The sequence below is a fragment of the Dermacentor albipictus genome, chromosome 8, assembly GCF_038994185.2.
Source record: "Dermacentor albipictus isolate Rhodes 1998 colony chromosome 8, USDA_Dalb.pri_finalv2, whole genome shotgun sequence".
Classification (NCBI taxonomy): Eukaryota; Metazoa; Arthropoda; class Arachnida; order Ixodida; family Ixodidae; genus Dermacentor; species Dermacentor albipictus.
Window position 1 is genome coordinate 131,936,586 of NC_091828.1, and position 18,763 is coordinate 131,955,348.

General features: G+C 49.5%; 1 protein-coding gene across 1 annotated transcript in view; it reads left to right on the forward strand.

Annotated features, from left to right (window-relative positions):
• LOC139049178 (uncharacterized) overlaps positions 1–18,763 on the forward strand; it is a 136,834-nt gene that overhangs the window by 113,364 nt on the left and 4,707 nt on the right. Inside the window, exons 18-23 of the mRNA XM_070524495.1 lie at positions 1,035–1,100; positions 1,220–1,366; positions 3,361–3,450; positions 6,234–6,388; positions 7,058–7,198; positions 10,297–10,365. Of these exons, the coding sequence (XP_070380596.1) occupies positions 1,035–1,100; positions 1,220–1,366; positions 3,361–3,450; positions 6,234–6,388; positions 7,058–7,198; positions 10,297–10,365 (668 nt within the window). The remainder of the gene's footprint in view (positions 1–1,034; positions 1,101–1,219; positions 1,367–3,360; positions 3,451–6,233; positions 6,389–7,057; positions 7,199–10,296; positions 10,366–18,763) is intronic.

Consider the following 18,763-nt stretch of genomic DNA (forward strand, 5'->3'; position numbering starts at 1 on the left):
GCAGTATGTATATTTTACCGAGTTTCTTCATGACCGCGTCGTTAGAGAACGAAACAAACGCGGCTGTACGCGCCACCGCAAATTCGCGCACTGCTTTACCTTACACTGACGGCTTACGCAGGACCACAGAATCCACTCGTGCCAACAACGCGTGAACGCTTCGTCTTTCCTTGTTTTTCGATGTGTTTCTGCTGCTGTCACTGCTTTGTATAAACGCACACAACCGTGTCCACGTCCCTTTCTGTATTTTTGTCCATGCTCGTGTCTCCTGACAAACACGTTCTGTCCGCAGGTGTGTCATCTGTCCGTAGATCTTATATGCATATAACATATGCGTACACGTGCGTACGTATGTGCATCTGCTGTTTCTATGTGGTCGGTTTTTCTTTCGCCCGTATGCGTTAAAGTTGCGCTTTTTCCGCCATCCACCTGAACTAAATTGTCAAACTTCTTGCTTTGCTTTAGTACAAGGAACCTTTCTATAATCTCATCGTATAAGCCACGTCCACTGTGGGCCGAATTCCTCTCCCAGTGACCTCAAAGTACTCCTTTCTTGTACTCCTTCCCTCATTTCATCACACCACCTAATCCTCTACCCTCTTCGATTGCGCTTCCCGTCTCGCGGATGTGTAATAGTAGAAGACCAACGGGTTCTTTCCCTACGCCTTACACGGCCTGTCTGTTTCCATTGTTTTTTCTCAATGTGAACTAAAACATTAGCTACCCCCATTTGCTCTTGAATCCACACCGCTGTCTTTATCTATTTCAACGTTACGCCCAGCATTTTTCGTTGCACCGCTCATTGCGCGGTCCTCAACTTCTTCTCAGGCTTCTTTGTTTACCTCCAAGCGTCTGCTCCATTCTTTATAGTAATGTTACGCAATCACACTGGTAGAGACACACAGTCTCAAAGTAGAAGCACGTCAGTGCGCAGCGCTTCTCCGGAGCAGGAATATCGTGCCGAGCAACACTTTTTAAAGCGATTAATAAGCGCACAGCTCGATCGCATTTCTCTTTTGCGTCTGGCTTTCCAGAAGCAGCTCGTGCAGATCCTGGAGGAAATCGTGGCCTTGAAGATGGTCGAAGGCAAGAGCATCGATGTGAGTACGCATCACCCGCACTATTCGAAACTCTATAGAGGTGTTCGAACGATGGAGTTCGTGGTGTAAAAAAATAAATCGCGCTTATCGACGTCATTTTGTACATGCACGTGGTGCAGGAGTACAACCGGGAGAAAGCGGCCAACCTGGCGTCTCGCACCACCAGTCTGTGGCCTGCTCTGACCCGCGTGCTGGGAGGATCGGGACGCTACAAGCAGCAGATGAGCCAGCTGGTCGGCACCTACATGTCTCACATGGCGAAAGCGGCAAGTGCCGTAACGACTGTACCGTTCGTAGCAGTAGGGGGCGGCCAAGTATTCCAAGTTTAGAGTACGCATGCACTGTTACACACCAACTATTCGTATTCATATGTGAGAACGAACTATTTGGTATTTTCGATTATCCGAAACTAAGCAAACCGTACGCAAGAACCCACTCTTCAAAATCTGATCACTGCGCTTCGCCTGTCGGAAAGTGTCGGAAGTCATCAGATGGGAAACAACGGAAGAAGTTATTGAAGCAATGTGGAAACAAAATGGCTAATGCATGCTTTCTTTTGGGTTTCACGGCGGAAGCCTACGTGAAAGCCTGCGATTCTCGCTTGCAGTGTAGTCATGTAGGAGTCTTACCTTCACCTTAAAACCACTCATGTTCTTTTTCCTTTCTTTTTTGCAATGGGCTCTGTTACCTGTGTCTACACCGTACAAGTCCTTCAGCAGCTTTTCTTTCTTTTCTTAAAGTGCTGATCTTCTTCCACCAACTATTTATTTAGCGTTTTTGGAAACTTAGTCATACAGCATTCTTGAGAAACTCGTTTGCAGCCAGGCTTTAAAGATGTTTAGAGGCTATTCGCTCAGTGTGTTTTCTTTAATTACAGTTAATGACCTTGTGTTTAACTGATTCTTTGTGCCTAATTGTTATATTACTTTTTTTTACATTCGCGAGTACAGGCGCGATGCCTGAATATAGCGAAATAGTTATTCCCGCTGTAGATATGCTTGCCTGTGTTTGGTTATTCAATATTCCAAACTTGCCATTCGTGATAAATTCGTATTCGACAAAGATGATGCTCGCCCACCTATAGTCTGTGCACTTTATGTTCGAAAAAAGGTAAGCGTGCAGAGGAAGAGGGAAACGGACATCTCTCTTCTTGTACCCGTGTCTGCACGCCTAACTTTTTTCTAACAAAATTTCCTACCAACCAGCTCGCCTTTCTGTCACTCTAAGCTGCACTTTAAAGGGACAGTAAAGACAAACATCGAATAAGTTTATAGACTGCTGAAGTGTTCCAAAACTTATTATCTTTAACTTTGCGGCAATGGGTTAATTATTGGAAGAAAAAATTAAGGTCGAACTTTCATTCATTAAGCTAACACCGTTGCCGCTATACCAGCGCGGCGTCTTTGCGTATTTGCGCATTTTTCACTGTAGTCATGAAGCATTAACTCAGAAGGTCGTATTTAAATACATGCGCCAGTGCGTCATATCTGATGAGGTTTCTTTTATTTAAAAGAAAGAAGGGTAAGATCTGCCGAATGTAGGGAGCATATCTATTGTATGGCTGGGTCATCAATATTATAATAAAGATAATAAATAACGCGATAATTTCAAGAATAAACATCAAATTTACAACTCTGTAACTCGGCAATAAAATAAGATACTATTGTGTAAACAGCACCTTATAATAAACCTAAAGGGGACACAATTAGTGTGTCATACACCGCTCTGAAATATACCAGCAATTTGTGACTAGGACTATTGCAAAACACTCGTAAACATTGTAGTAACTTCATGCAAGTTGTAAACGCACATGGGAAATTTATTTGCTTTGGATGCTACAAGGGTAGCAGCTTACGTAACTGCGATATCTGTTCATGGCGCAGAGTCACCAATTGGTAAACTGCGCGTTTATGCAGTTTCTTAAAGCTTACTGATTCTTGGCACTTTCAAGAAAACATATTTCAAGCAATAAAAGAAATCTTTCAAGAGTCACTAGAATTTAATCTTTTCTCTCTAATGCAACAATTTTTTTTCTTATTGGTACGGCGAAGGTTTGACAATAGCATTTGTGCGTTTTACATGTACTTGAACAGCTGGCATAGGGCCATAGGCAAAGCTTCCTTCTAATACAGGCTGAATTGTGCGCCCCTCCCTCCCTCCCTCCCTCCCTCCCTCCCTCCCTCCCTCCCTCCCTCCCTCCCTCCCTCCCTCCATCCCTCACTCAGCTTCAACGTAAGTTTACGCCAACGTCATGCTGCAGGTGAAGGAAGACGTCGGGCGCTGTGGCCCTGCGTACGCCATTTACGAGTCGGCCCTGAACACAGTCTGCCTGGACCTGGTGGCGCCATACGTGAGTGTGCAACCAAAGGACTCTCTGGCTCGGCCGGCAAAGAGAAGCGCTGGCACTGTGCCGTGCAATGACCGGCAGCACTGGCGTTCACGCGGCTTTGCTATAGAAGGCACCACGAGCACACGGAGACGCCGTCGACCCGCTTGCGTCAAGAGTCTTGCATCGCGCGCCACATACACGGTCGCTACTACGCGTCGGTAGCACATTATTCCACTTCATAAAGAAACACTAAAGAGAAACGTTAAATCGGTTTAAACTGACCACGTATTCTTTTAAAACGTTGTCATAGTCGAAGTTTCATTTCTTGAGTTTCACGCCGAAATATGAGTGTATACGGACGTTAGTGTACGTTACGTACAGCGAACTTCTTGAGGGGGGGGGGGGGGGGTTCCGCATTGGCGTACCGTACGGCAAAGTCGCCGGTAGGCGACGGCATGGTCTATTTCGAATGTAAATGCAACGCAGCGGCCACAGGAACCACCATAATTTGTTTTAACACGTAATTTTCAATGATTATAAATGCTGCTTTGCCCATATATATTTCATTCCAATAGACAACATATATGCACAGTTTTTTAATCCGTAATTTTTGTTTCTGATGTCGCGTTGGAGATCTGCTAGCGGTTCGTATGTATGGAATAATGCGTTGGCGGGCTAGTTGGTGCGAATCCATGACTACATTGTTTAGCGCAACATAACGGACACAAGAAAGACGACCTCACCCCCCCTCCCCCCCTCCAGGGCAAGGCGCTACTCTCAACTGACATCACTTTATTGCGGCACTCCTTTATAGACAGCAGAATCTAGAAGAACATGCGCAGTGAGGACCATGTGCAGGAACCACCAACATCCGATCACCAGAGCTCACTTATGCTACAGAATCCGAAAAAACCTTATTCAGAGCTGTACAAGGTTAAAGAAGGCACACTAATGCACTGTGATCCCAGTGACTGTATCAAGAACGCTTCCGATAATTCCCGGATGGTGGCATCACGGCTCTTTTTCAAAATCGTAGTATCATGAAACATAGCCTTGCACTTGCATATTTCACAATGTTGAGCCAAATGAGAACCTGTGCCTGTCTGTATGGATCGCTCATGTTGTCTAAGGCGCTGGTTAACACAGCGGCCTGACTGCCCTACACACACTTTGCCACATGAAAACGGTATCTTATATACCACACCGACGCTGCAATCTACAAACTTCGCATGGTGCTTTTCACAACCTAGTTTTTTTGCTTGTTTTAGAAATACGGCTGCCAACATTGACGGTTTCTGAGGAGCAGGAAACACTACTGGGATTTGGTACCTAGTGGCGACATTCTTTAGACTGTGAGCCAATACGGCAGAACTTCAGGCCTCTTCTTTTGTGTAATACAGTTACTTTTGTGCCGCTTCCCTTTCAGTTTCGGAAGCAATACCTCAGAGGCTGACGTCACCACCACACTTGGGTAACCCGCTGCCTGCAGCCTATTTAACTGTGCAATGAAACTCTGGCTCACAGTGTGATAACAGGATTTCATTAACGAAAATTCTAGACACATCAAAGCAATGGCGCGTTTCACAATCTTTGACTGCGCAGGCGCATGAGGTAAATGTTCCTTACGTGCACGTGGCGAGTACATCCAACAGGTGGGATCTGTTTGTAAGGATAGCTGCAAATCTAAAAACTGGAGTTTACTTCCCTAGATAGCTTATGTGTGAAAGTTAAACTTTTGCCATTGTCATTGAAAAGAGTTCAAATGTCAGCTACGGTAACGGAGCAATCGTTGCTAGTCTGTTTTATCACAAGAAAATCGTCAACATATCTAAAACTTTGAACAAAGTCATTGTTTAAAGCATTCTTAAGAGCGCGGTCGACAAACGGTAAAAAATATTACAAAGAGCAGGCGCCACACATGAACCAATACACACACCATTTTTCTGAATAAATAGCCTATTTTCGAACCTGATGAAAGTTGCACTTAGATAAAACTCGAGAAGAGACATGAAATTTTCCGAGGACAACCCGGTTGCATTGCGAAAGTCTACCTAGCCACTTTCTTCGATGCACGTCATCACACTACGAAATAGCTCATCGTGCGGTATTGAGTGAAAAAATTTTCGACGTCCACAGAAAAAATGGTGGCTAGTGAATCGTTGTCTTCTAGAAAGGAAACAACATCGAAACACATCGAAAACAAAATCGTGTGGCTCTGGGGGTGAAAGGCTGAACACCGTTGTGCTGCAGCACAGCCTGTGTGTAAGCCGTAAAATAACAGCCATGCGCGACCGCGGTAGAACGCAGCAGTAGTTTTACTGCCTTTCGAGTAAGGCCGTGAACACGCACACAATCCAATTGTACTTCCGAAAGGTGCGAGATCTCGCATATACAACTGTCAGCTGCTAATAAGTTATCAGATCAGCATGCATCTTCGCAGAGTCTTTTCTCTTTTTTTGAAGCGTGTCCTAGAGGAAAGTGTTGACACCTCAGCAGGTTGTTCTGACACTGCACTCCGTTTAGTAACTTCGCCGTGACAAGTGAGGCGCAGTCGGGTCTAGCGGACCCGACTGCGCCTTGTAGCGCCCCTTGCAACGCTGCTGGGCGGCTTTCCTCAAGCGATTGCTCAACGAAACATAGTCGACGAGGGTTGTTTCACCCTACTGTGCAAGTAAGGCGGCGGTGCCGCGCACTCGATGGAGTCGAGGAAGACTTTATAATCGCTGTTTGTGAACATCTGATGGAATACCGTGTCCACGCTCTGGAAGTGCGTCGTTAATGTTGGCAACGGTGTGTCCCCGCAGAACAGCATGTGGGCATGTCTGCTCACCTACCTGCTTGTGGGAGTGGTGGCCTTGGTGCTGGCGCTCAGCTTGTCCACCCTGTACATGCGAGCAGCAGAGGCGCCCGTTCAACCTGCGACGGTCGCCGGCGTTGCTGCGACACCGCACCAGGAACCGTGAGTGGCCAGTGCTCGTGTTGGCGCCTCGAACGTGACTGTGCGAGATTAGCAAGGTAAAGTTGCAGGTCAGTTGGTGAGACATTGCGAATGAAACCGCTACCGACACAGGATGGAGGGAGACGACGACACAGCGCAGAGCCGCCCTGTGTCGTCGTCTCCCTCCGTCCTGTGTCGGTAGCGGTTTTATTCACAATGACTGTGTGAGCTTTTCCTGTCCACCTGTTTCCTCATAGCCATCGCCATGGGCACTCGACAGATGAGTTGGGAGATCGGGCAGCGCGTACGCTTTTATTTGAGGCTGTACTGGACTTCGCGACCACGAGACAAACGAGCATAGGTGTACTGTTCTGGCCGGACGGGCAACAGAGGATCGGTGGCGTAGCCAGGAACCTACTTTTCGGGAAGGGTGGGGTCTACGTACTTGGCCGGGGACGGAGAGGGTGAGGAGGTGTTGAGCAGGCCACACAGTAACACCAATTTCAAGGGGGGGGGGGGGGCATGTATGCCTGCCCCGTGGCTAGGCCACTGTAGAGAATATATTTTTGCGCAAAATGAAAAACATGTTACATTTGCTTCATTGCAACTTGAAACCACTTCGCCGAGGTTCAGACACCTCTTTTCGGCGGACATGACAAAGCTGTTGGCATTGTTCCCTTTGCATGCCAGGGGGCCAGGCGGTGACGGTGAGGCGGCGCCCGGAACTGTGGCATTGGGGGCGGATAGGCCGACAGCCTCTCTGGCGGGCGGCCAAGCGGAGCACCCGGCCAGGCACGTCGTCACCGCATCGGCCGGCGAGGACACGAGCAGGTATAGGGCACGGCTCGTGCGAAGCCACTTTCAGCTGAGCTGAGAGACGCCGGGTGGCGTAGGCCGCCACGCTTTAGTACGGTGTGATGGAGATGGAGGCATCAGAGGCCGTAGTCTCTGATGGTATAACTTTGCAACTTCGTCGCTAGCTTTAACGAGTTTTTAGGGACCTTAGCGATGAATGTTGCTTTCTGGACTCTCAGTATATATATATATATGTGTGTGTGTATATATATATATATATATATATATATATATATATATATATATATATATATATATATATATATATATATATATATATATATATATATATATATATATATATATATATATATATATATATATATATATATATATATATATATATGTATGTATATATATATATATATATATATATATATATATATATATATATATATATATATATATATATATATATATATATATATATATATATATATATTGTTTTGCGTAAGGTAACTCACGGCACGTACGAAATCGCCCCTCTTGAGCCAACCGTGGCTCAGTATCGCTCCGACGTGCTCCATGTCGCGCGTCAAGTTGTATCACTCGCCCGCCTCCTAACCAGCACCGGGCCGGTGCTTCCGCCGCCGGGGGTCATGTGACACGCTCACGAAGAAGATGTTGTCAGCTTGGTCGGAAGAAGACGACGCTCTGGACTTCGCGCGCTGTCTGCCACCTTGTCAGCCGCTACGATTATTGTAAATATCCTGTAAATATACGTCTGATTGCTTTTAACCCCGTAACATTTTTGGTGGAGGTGCGGGGTAATGGCTGGGCAATGCGGGACTCTTGGCTTCTTCAAACCGCCGGCATTCGGTAGTAATGGCTTGCACAGTGGAAGAATTCTTGAAAACAAGGAGGTGGAAGGCAGCATCTGCTATGCCCTTAATGACGTGTGCAACTTTATCAGGTTCGCACATCTTCGGATCCACTTTGCGGCACAGAGCGAGCACGTCCTGGATGTACGTGAGGTAGGATTCAGTGCACGTCTGGACACGCGAAGCGAGGTCTTTTTGGGCGGCGCGCTGACGACCAACAGGATTGCCAAACAAATCTTTCAGATTCTGTTTACAAATTTCCCAGCTGGTAAGTTCCTCCTCGTGGGTCTGAAACCAGACGCGTGCCGTGCCCGCGAGGTAAAACATCAAATTAGCGAGCATGATGGTCTGATCCCAGTGCTTGCTGGAGCTCACCCGCTCATATAGTTGAAGCCAGTCTTCAACATCAGTGTCGTCGGTGCCAGAAAAGGTTCCTGGGTCACGGAATTGTGCTAGAATGGCGGTGGGCGTGGGTGCCGACGGACCTGAAGCATGCAGCCAAAGAGCGCCCGCTGCGTAAATCCGTCTTCATAATGATCTCGCAACCTCCACCAAAAAATGTTACGGGGTTAAAAACAGTTAGACGTATATTTACAGGATATTTACAATAATCGTAGCGGCGGACAAGATGGTAGACAGCGCGCGAAGTCCAGACCGTTGTCTACCATCCTGTCAGCTGCAATGATTAATGTAAATATTCTGTAAATATACATCTGACTGTTTTTTAATCCGGTAACAATATATTTAAAAGAGAGAGAAAAAAAGACGAAGGTTAGGACACATACCTTCGCTGACGTTTCGGCCGGAGGACTGACCTTCACTCGTATGAAAGCCAAAGCTCAGGCCGAAACGTCACACACACACACACACACACACACACACACACACACACACACACACACACACACACACACACACACACACACACACACACGCACACGCACACGCACACACACACACACACACACACACTGTTTGTGAAAACGCTGGAGTTAAAAATCGCGGCGAAAGCCGCGAGCCAATTGACCTTCGAACATCTGTCGCTCCAACGTGAACGAAACGTCGATAGCACAGCGAATACGAAGCTACCGGTGCTACACGCACTCCCCAAACATCGCAGATCGCTTTGAAAATGAGGCCTGCGCGGGCGTGAACTTTAGCCACGTCGCAGGCCGCTTTCAAGACACACGAGCGCCGGCAACGCGTCCCTACGGCGTCCGCGATTCGCGTGGCCAACGACGTAGTAGACGCCGCGGTTGTCTCCACTGTGTATGGAGTAGCGGGCGAGGAGGACATCGAACATAAAGCTCATTAAACTTCGTAAAGCAGCGACACTCTCCTCCTCCGCCTTCACGCCTCGTTTCTCCTCTCTTTCGTGCTCCCTCGTCGACCGTGGCGTAGCCTACACTGCTCGAGCGTAGCAAAGACGCAAACATGCCCTTCTCGCCATTCCGTAGACGCTTCTCCAGTAAAAATGGCGTTGATGCACGGCGCGAGGGCCCACGTGATGCAATTAGGCCAATAGCGACGCGGTGTCGACTTCGGCCAGAGCGCGCGAGGAGGAGGCGGCATTCTTCAAAGCGTGGCACTATTTAATGAAGGTTAAGGGGTTTTAATCGAACACCATAGCAGCCGCCGGAGAAGAACGCCCCCCATTCCTCGCCTCACTCCCCTACCTCGAGCGCCACAGGAGAGGGCACGGAGCAGGGCGGCGTTCCTCGCTCGCGCGCACGAGTTTGAACCACGCTCGCCGGCTCACTCTCACATGCTTTCACTCATACGGAACCTCACGGCGACGGCAGAAATGCGCCCAGTAAAATGGCAACGAGGCGACAGCAGCGACGCTTGTGTGCTCGTACTCGCGCAGGCTCCGTGAGGCAATGCGGGCGTTCGTTCTTGTCACGGTGACATTGCGCCGACACGTGAGGCGCTGCAGGACGGTGCGTGCCTGCGCCGAGAGCGCGACCGGTGGCGCACTCTGGTGGACTCTGCGCGCATTGATGGCGTTGTATGGTCGTGACCTGTTTCACCTTTACGCAAAACTACCTTAGGACAGAGGACAAGAGAAAAACGCGTTTGTAGGCCAATCATCCCCTTGGCACTTTCTTTGAAATGTTGACGCTTTTGAATGGTGGTAATCACAAATAGCCCTAATTTATGCGCTCGGCGCTCTTCGCCGTTTTGAGCGCTCGTTATGCCGTTTCTTATGTTTCGGTGCACTTATATAATTTTGCTCTTCTATTTGCTTCGCAGCGGCAGTAGCGAAGAGACAGTGCCACACCCTACGGCTGGTCAGTTACAAACAGGGGCACGTGCCAATGAGTGAGTAGAATTTTTCTTCGGCTGTGGGCAGAGTAAGTTGACTAAATTACTCTTTTTGGTTGCAGCTGCGCAAAAGAGTACTGGCGAAAGCTTTTCTTCCAGACAATGTGCGTAACGCCTAGCCGAGCTATCTCCATTCACGACTACTAAAATTGTTTTTTAATCATTGTGACATAAATGCTGAAATAAATGTATAGAAAAGAAAAAAAAAACAATGAAAGCCTCACTGTCGAATATCAATCAATTCCCCGATGCACGAATTCGAATGGCGTCCGAAGTTAGATGGGAGCGAAATGCGAAAACACCCGGGTACTTAAATTTAGGTGCACATTAAGGAACCCAAGGGGGTCCAAATTATTTCGGAGTCCCCCACTACGGCGTGCCTCATAATCAAATCGTGATTTTGGCGCGTAAAACCCCATAATTTAATTTATTTTGGATTCATTGGTAAACTTGATCAAACCGTTCCGCGGCCACTATAGTAACACAACCAACAAGGTATGAATAAGGAAAAATAAAATAAGAAATCATGTGCCTTGGGAAACAAAATTTACGTGAAAGGAACTCGAGGCCAGTGTGTTGGGAGACTAGTTGGTAAAACATTTTTTGGGGAACTTAAACTGCGCTAGCGACGAAACACCCAGATGAAGACAGGACGAACGCATACTAACAATTCGCGACGCGTGACGCCGCCGCTGCCAGAGAATGATTACAAGGTGGTATACCGACCAAGAACCGGCATGAAACTGTCAAGCTGGCCGGACGAGAAGATCACCGAAGGACTTGCAAGGGCAAGTGGTTCCCCTTTCAAAGAATTTTGCGCGAACGTAACCATCCAAACGCAGTGGAAGCAGAACGTGATAATTGCCAGCACCGCAGGCGAGGACTACGCACTGAAACTCGGTTCCATCAACGGCATCGAACTTGGGGCGGCCACATACGAGATGACGCCGTACATCAAACCGCTCCCAGGAACAGTACGTGGAGTCGTGCATGGCATCACTGCGTGTACGACGGAGAAACGACTTGCGGAACTGCTGGCAGCCAACAACTGTGGCATCCTGCATGCGAGGATGCTCGGCAAATCCACCTCAGCAGTTATCACCTTCGAAGGTCCGCACATCCCTTTCTATGTGAAGGTGGCCGGCTCGTACACACGTTGCCGCCCATACCGCAGATCGGTACAGTATTGCAAGGCCTGCGGAGAAATCGGCCACCGGCAGGACGTATGCCCCAACCCAGACAAACACATTTGCAACAGGTGCGGGGTGCAGAACCCACAAACAGATCATGATTGCCAGTTGCAGTGCAAACTATGTGGGCTACCTCACGAGACGGCAAGCAAGGAGTGCGAGAAAAGGCTCAAGCCAAGACCCCCACCCCTGTACGTGAGGGAGAGAAGTAAATCAAGAGGCCGACAACCACCTATAACAAGGGAGACAAGTTCAAGCTCCTCGGAATATCGAACAAGTAAGCCACAGCAAGAACCGCAGAAGATCAGCTGGGCGGAAGTGATAACCAGTTCCAAGTCGACAAACGACCGATTTCCCTCACTGCCGACACAAGAGCGAAATTCGAGATACGAGGAAACCATCGCCTCCCTCAGAAGGCAAAACGCCGACCTGATGAAGCGGAATGAAGTGCTCATGAAGCGTCTAGAAGAGCAAGAAGGACGTCAGGAGGAACGGGACAAAAGAGCTCAGGCCAGGGAACAAGCCCTGGAGAGGAAGCTCCAACATCTCATTGAGCAATTGCAAAAACAGCAGACACCGACCATAACGCCAACGCCGCCGAGGGAACATACTCCCCCGATAGAGGACCTAGAATCGGGAATAGAGTACAAGGTGAACAAGGCCCGAACCAAAGACAAGACCGAACTGAGAAATGAATTCCGAGCCGAACTGGCTCAGGCCGTCGACACCATAAGCAAGTCTGTGGCAGCCACCGTCCAAGCAGCCTTACAAACGCTCCGCCAGGAGATCACCCAGATGGGCAACGAGCTCAACCAACGCATCTCCATCCTAGAAAGGGAAAAAGAGCAGGCAAGGAAAAAGCCAAAATACCCCATCAGAGAAGCCCAGATGAACGAGACTCTGGGAAGCCAAGATGGCGAATAAAATAGCAAAGAAGAAAGAAGCGACCGAAACCCTCAAAATTTGGCAGTGGAATTGCAGAGAAATAAATCGGAAACGGCAAAATTTACTTCACCTATGCACCCTACACCAACCTGACGTCATCGCGTTACAGGAAACAGAGACAAATAATATTACGATGCGTGGCTACAAAACGCACATTGCCCAAGGAAGGACCAGGACCGCCGTCCTCATCAAGAAGCACTACACGACGCAGCAGCACGAAATCAACCACAGAATCGAGCACACTCTGATTGAGCTGGTTCCTCCCAAGAAAACCCTGCAGAGCCTCTACATCCTGAATGTATACAGTCCTCCACGCGACACACTAAAGGACTTGGACAAGTTACTGAGAGAAGTGAAGAAAGTCACCGACGGTCAGAAACTTCTCGTGGTGGGCGACTTTAACGCTCCACACGTGGCTTGGGGCTACCGATCAACCAACAAGAAGGGTATGGACGTGCACAACGCGGCACAACACCACCAGCTGACGTTGTGGACCGATCCTCTAATACCAACTAGAATCGGCAACAGTGTCTCCAGAGACACCAGCCCAGACCTGACCTTCTCCACTGGCTTCAGGCAAGTCGAGTGGTCGAGACTGGACGAGACTCTGGGCAGCGACCATCATATCATCCAGACCGAAATCATGCACCACAAAACCCCTGTGAGATTAGGTCAAGCCAAAATTACAGACTGGCCTGCTTTCCGCAAAGATGAACACCCCAGCAGCCTAGAGAACATCGAGGAGTGGACCAAGAACGTGATGGACTTGGTTACCAAGTACACAAAGACCATCCAACTCACTGCGGACAATCCCGAAGTCGACCCACACCTACTTCACCTCTGGGAGGCCAGGCGAGGACTTTTGAAGAGATGGAAGAAGCAGAAGAGAAACCGCAAACTCAAGATCCGCATTGCCGCAATCTCGCGGCAGGCGGAGGAGTATGCTGAAAAACTCGGACGTCAGAACTGGAATCAAGTGTGCGACCAGTTACAGGGAACCCTCAGCAACCAAAAGACCTGGGCCATTTTAAAGACCCTTCTGGCGAAGACGGAATCAAAAAATTTGGAGGACGCTTAAGCTTCGCCTTCAAGAGTGGGACGCGACAGCGTTCCCGTCGACCCGCCAAGGGGTATAAGACAATGCGCTATGGCACAGCGATCACTTACGATGCGCCCCGCATCGGACTTAGCGCCCACCTATCACGCGGTGAGCGTCGAGCAACGCAGCGTTCGGCGCGGCAACGAAACGTGTGCCTGAGCGAACGGAACGAACCAAAGAACTCGGTGTCTCGGAGGGGAAACGATCTACGCCAGCCAAACGTCGCGATCGGCACGGGCAGAGAGATAGATAGTAATCTAAAGAAAGGACCGGGAGCACGGCGAAGCGTCGTCAGGGGAGAGGGAGTCCCGCGACGCGCCTGGCAGCGGTCCCAATGCGCGCGCGGCGCGCCTCCTGTCGGGGCAGCGCCGTACATTGAGAGGAGGGGGTCTTCTGTGTTTGCCGCAAGATGGCTCTGCGTGTGCGGAAAGCGCAGAAGAAATGCAGCGGAAACGCACTTCGCAACTCGTGTAATTGTGACTTCTGTACGTTACATGTTCATAATTACCGATATACACCGCAGTATAACTTTCCACGGCTCGTTTCGAAGGCAACACCGCATTCACTAGAGGCGCGTTTGCACCGCTTGGAAGCATCGAACTCGTGGCTGAGTGGTAGCGTCTCTGTCTCACACTCCGGAGACCCTGGTTCGATTCCCACCGGGCCAATCTTGGAAGTTGCTTTTTATTTATGAAGCGCCTGCCGTGATTTATCGCTCACGGTCAACGCCGCAAACGCCGACGACGACACCGACGACGACGCCGACACCGACGCCGACGACACCGGCTTTTCTGCGACACGAGCTCCTTAACGCTATCGCGTTAAAACTGTCACGGGGCAACACATACAAAGACTTATACACAACTTCCAGGGAACCGAAGAAGAAGCGCTCGAAGCCATCACTGCGAAATACATCGGAGACGAGCAACAACGGAAGACGCAGCCAGTCATTCACCCGGAGTACGAGGGGGAACCCAATCCGGATTTAGACCAACCTTTCACCAAGTCGGAGATCGTGGCAGCCATAAGAAATCTCACAAGAAACACGACGCCCGGCAGGGATAAAATTAACAACAAGACCCTCCGTAACCTGGACGACGGGGCGACGGAGAGTTTGCTAAAGTATATCAATGAAAGCTGGGAGACGGGCAGTATACCGGCTTCCTGGAAGCACGCGGACGTAACGATGATCCCGAAACCCGGCAAGCCCATCAACCTACAGAACCTGCGTCCGATCTCTCTTACGTCATGCGCGGGAAAACTCTTCGTGCACATGGTCCACAATCGTCTCTCGCCTTACCTGGAAGAAGGTGGGCACCTGCCGAACACTATGTTCGGTTTCCGGCCTAACCTCTCCACCCAGGACATTCTACTTCAGCTTAAAGAAGAAGTCATCGACGGCCCCAGCACATGCCACAAGAGTGCCATCGTGGCACTCGACGTGAAGGGAGCCTTCGACAACGTCTCACACGAAGCAGTGCTAAACAGCCTACAACATACCAACTGCGGATGGCGGACATACAACTACGTCCGGGATTTCCTGACGGGTAGAACGGTGACCATAGGCCTGGGGAATCTCAGGACCGAGAAGTTCCCAGTACCGCAGAAAGGAACCCCCCAGGGGTCGGTGATCTCCCCGTTGCTGTTCAATATAGCGATGAGGGGATTGCCGAACCTCTTGGAGAACATCAGGGGTATCCGTCACGCAATTTATGCAGACGACCTGACCATGTGGACGTGCACGGGATCGGCGGGCGAACAACAAGACGCCCTGCAGGAAGCCATCGACAGGACCGAGCATTATCTACACCACTGCGGTCTTTCATGCGCGCCGGAAAAGTCGGAGCTCCTGATCCTCAAAAAGAGGACAAGAGGGCGGCCTCCGCAGGACACACCTGACCCAACGTTGACACTAAATGGAGTCAACATACCCAAGGTGGACACACTTCGTATTCTGGGCCTCACTTTCCAGAAGGATGGTGCCGGTCTCGCCGCCATTAAAAAACTGCAAGCGACAGTTATCCAAGTCGCGCACTTGGTGCGAAGAGTGACAAACAAAAAGCACGGCCTGAAAGAGCAGGACGCAATCAGATTAATACAAGCCCTGATAATCAGCAGAGTCACTTACGGCACCCCGTACCTGGGTCTCAAGAACAGCGAGAGAGACAAACTGAACACCCTAATACGAAAAACCTACAAGCTGGCACTGGGGCTTCCACCGACGACGTCGACGGAGAAGCTGCTCAGCCTGGGCATACACAATACTTGGGAGGAACTTATAGAGGCCCACAAGACCAGCCAGATAGAGCGACTCAAGCTCACCAGCACGGGTAGGGACATGCTAATAAGACTGGGCTACCCAGTCGAATATGAGTCTACAAAACAGCGGGTTCCTCTACCCCTGAGGGAGAAGATCACGGTGGCCAGCATCCCGAGAAACATGCACCCTGAATACCACAGAGAAAGGAGGCGAGCGAGAGTGAAAGCTCTACGTAAGGCCTACGAAGGACCAAAACAAGGAGAAGTCCGATACACCGACGCGGCAAAGTACAAGAACAGAGCGGCCCACGCTATCAGCGTGATCAACGGCCAAGGACAAGAGGTAGCTGCGGCCTCGGTAAACACTACAGACATCGACTGCGCGGAAGAAACGGCGATAGCCCTGGCGGCCACTACAGGCAAGCGAGAAGATCTAATCACAATCATCCCCGACTCGCAAACAGCATGTAGAAATTACCAAAAGGGCCGCATTTCCAAACATGCCCTGAGCATCCTCGAAAAACGAGACAATTTTCCTGAACTGTACATTGTCTGGGCCCCGGGACACGAGTCCCTGGCGGGTAATGTAGCGGCTAATGCCGCTGCCCGAGATCACATTCTCCGGGCTATCCCACCAGGTTCACGAGCACCGGTAGACCAACAAGATAGCGTCCCGAAAAGATACGCCGATATCCTGAGCCACTACAGGTTGAGTAGGAGGATCTATCCACCCCCGCATCCCCAGCTGACAAGAGAAGAGGCGGTGATGTTCCGAAAACTACAGACCGGCACATTCCCGCACGGCACCCTGCTACACGCGATGTACCCTAGGAGCTATACCCACAAATGCGCTTTCTGCTCTAGGCCCAATACCCTCTACCACATGGTATGGGAATGTCAGCAAAACCCATCGACACCGCCCATCACCGGACCAACCGTCGAGCAGTGGGAGGCCCAGCTGACAAGCTCGAGCCCTGAAGACCAGCATCGCCTGGTGAGCAGGGCCAAGTTATCAGCTCAGGCCCACGGCATCGTGGACTGGGGAAGCCGCCCACCTCGGACGATTTTACCGTCGGCTCATTTCTACTAATAAAGTTTATTCCTCCTCCTCCTCACTCAATGCTGCCTCTTCAGCATTGTGTGATTTCAATAAACCAATTGTTAGGCTGTGTTTGTCTTGTCTTGATCTACCTTGGCGTCTCGTTCCTAGCGCAGTTTAAGTTGGACACACACACACACACACACACACACACACACACACACACACACACACACACGCACGCACGCACGCACGCACGCACGCACGCACGCACACACACACACACACACACACACACACACACGCACACGCACACGCACACGCACACACGCACACGCAAACGCACACACACACACACGCACGCACACGCACACGCACACGCACACGCACACACACACACACACACACACACACACACGCACACACGCACAGGCAAACAGGCAGGCGACGTCAGCCGTTCTCACGGATTCGACGGATTCGACGGACTCGATGTTCGCGTCATACTTGTGTTACTTACGGCTCTTCAGCACTACAATGGTAGGAAACTGCTACGGCGTGACATTAAACTTATAGAGGCCAGTGCGGTGGGTGGGATTCGGTGAAAAGCACTGATGAGATAGATACCCATGCATATGGAGATATGCTCCTTTATTCAATATGCAGTCCAGTTTCGGCGTAGGTAACGACTCCGGTAAGCTTAAAAAAGGGTACTAAAGAAAAAGGGGGAAGACAGTACTGTTTTTTACCTGTTTAATGATTTGAAATATGTGGTTTTCTGTGAAGACAGCAAGAAGTCATGCCTATAGCTGCATGAGGTCAATGCCCTACGGGCACAAGCCAGTGCGCTTTGCACATGGACGATATTAGCGTAAAAGGCTATGGCGGTAGTTAAGTTAAACGAAAAAGGCGGCATTGATGCAAACGCATCGAAATATTGTTGAAAGCATATTTTCAGCAGATTTTAACACTAAAATAATTTATGCCCTGAAACGTGCATAAAGGCGTAAATCGGCACATAAATCACACCCTTAAAAACACAATAAGGCGGGCTATAAATTGATGTATACACTTATTCACTTTTAAGGGTGCAAATTATTTTGCAGCGCGTAGAAAAAAGTAAACAATTACAATTAGAAATATTTTATTAAAATGTAATTATTTAGTGGCCGTCTACACGCTCTCCCCGAAAGATGAAAAAAAGAAAGAATAGAAAAGTAGCTAAGCAAATAATAAAATGTAATCGATTTATTTTACATTACTCTCCTGCTTCGTTAACAACTTCTGTTGACATTGCACAAGCACAAGATTTAACGAGCTGGCCTTCCTGTTGCCATGCGTCCTCTGCAGCGCTTCGCCCGTTGTTTAGCTTCACCAACAACACTCCCCTGTCCTTTCAAAATACTCAACTGTCATTGCCCCCCGTTTTCTCGAGAGGACATCAACACCGACGTTAAAAACTGGCTCGATGTGCGCGCTGTATAGGTTAGGGTGGTGCTGTAGCGTACGGACACCGCACAGGAAGATTAGCGAACAAAGGTCCGCAACTATTGAATCGCACTAAAAAAGAAGAAGAAAAAAAAATGGCTGTGGCTTAGCTAAGGTTAAGCGCAGGATGCGAAGCATACTAGCCTTTATTTTAGTTGTTGAACGACTGTTTAGCCTGGTGAACTGCTGTTGCTTGGCTATATTTGGTTCGGACAGACGAAGAAACAACTCATGCGTTACTCTGCTTCGCCTTCAAGAGTGGAACGCGACAGCGTTCCCGTCGACCCGCCAAGGGGTGTAAGACAGTGGGCTACGGCGCAGCGACTACGCGCCCCGCATTGGACGCGGTGAGCGTCGAGCAACGCAGCGTTCGGCGCG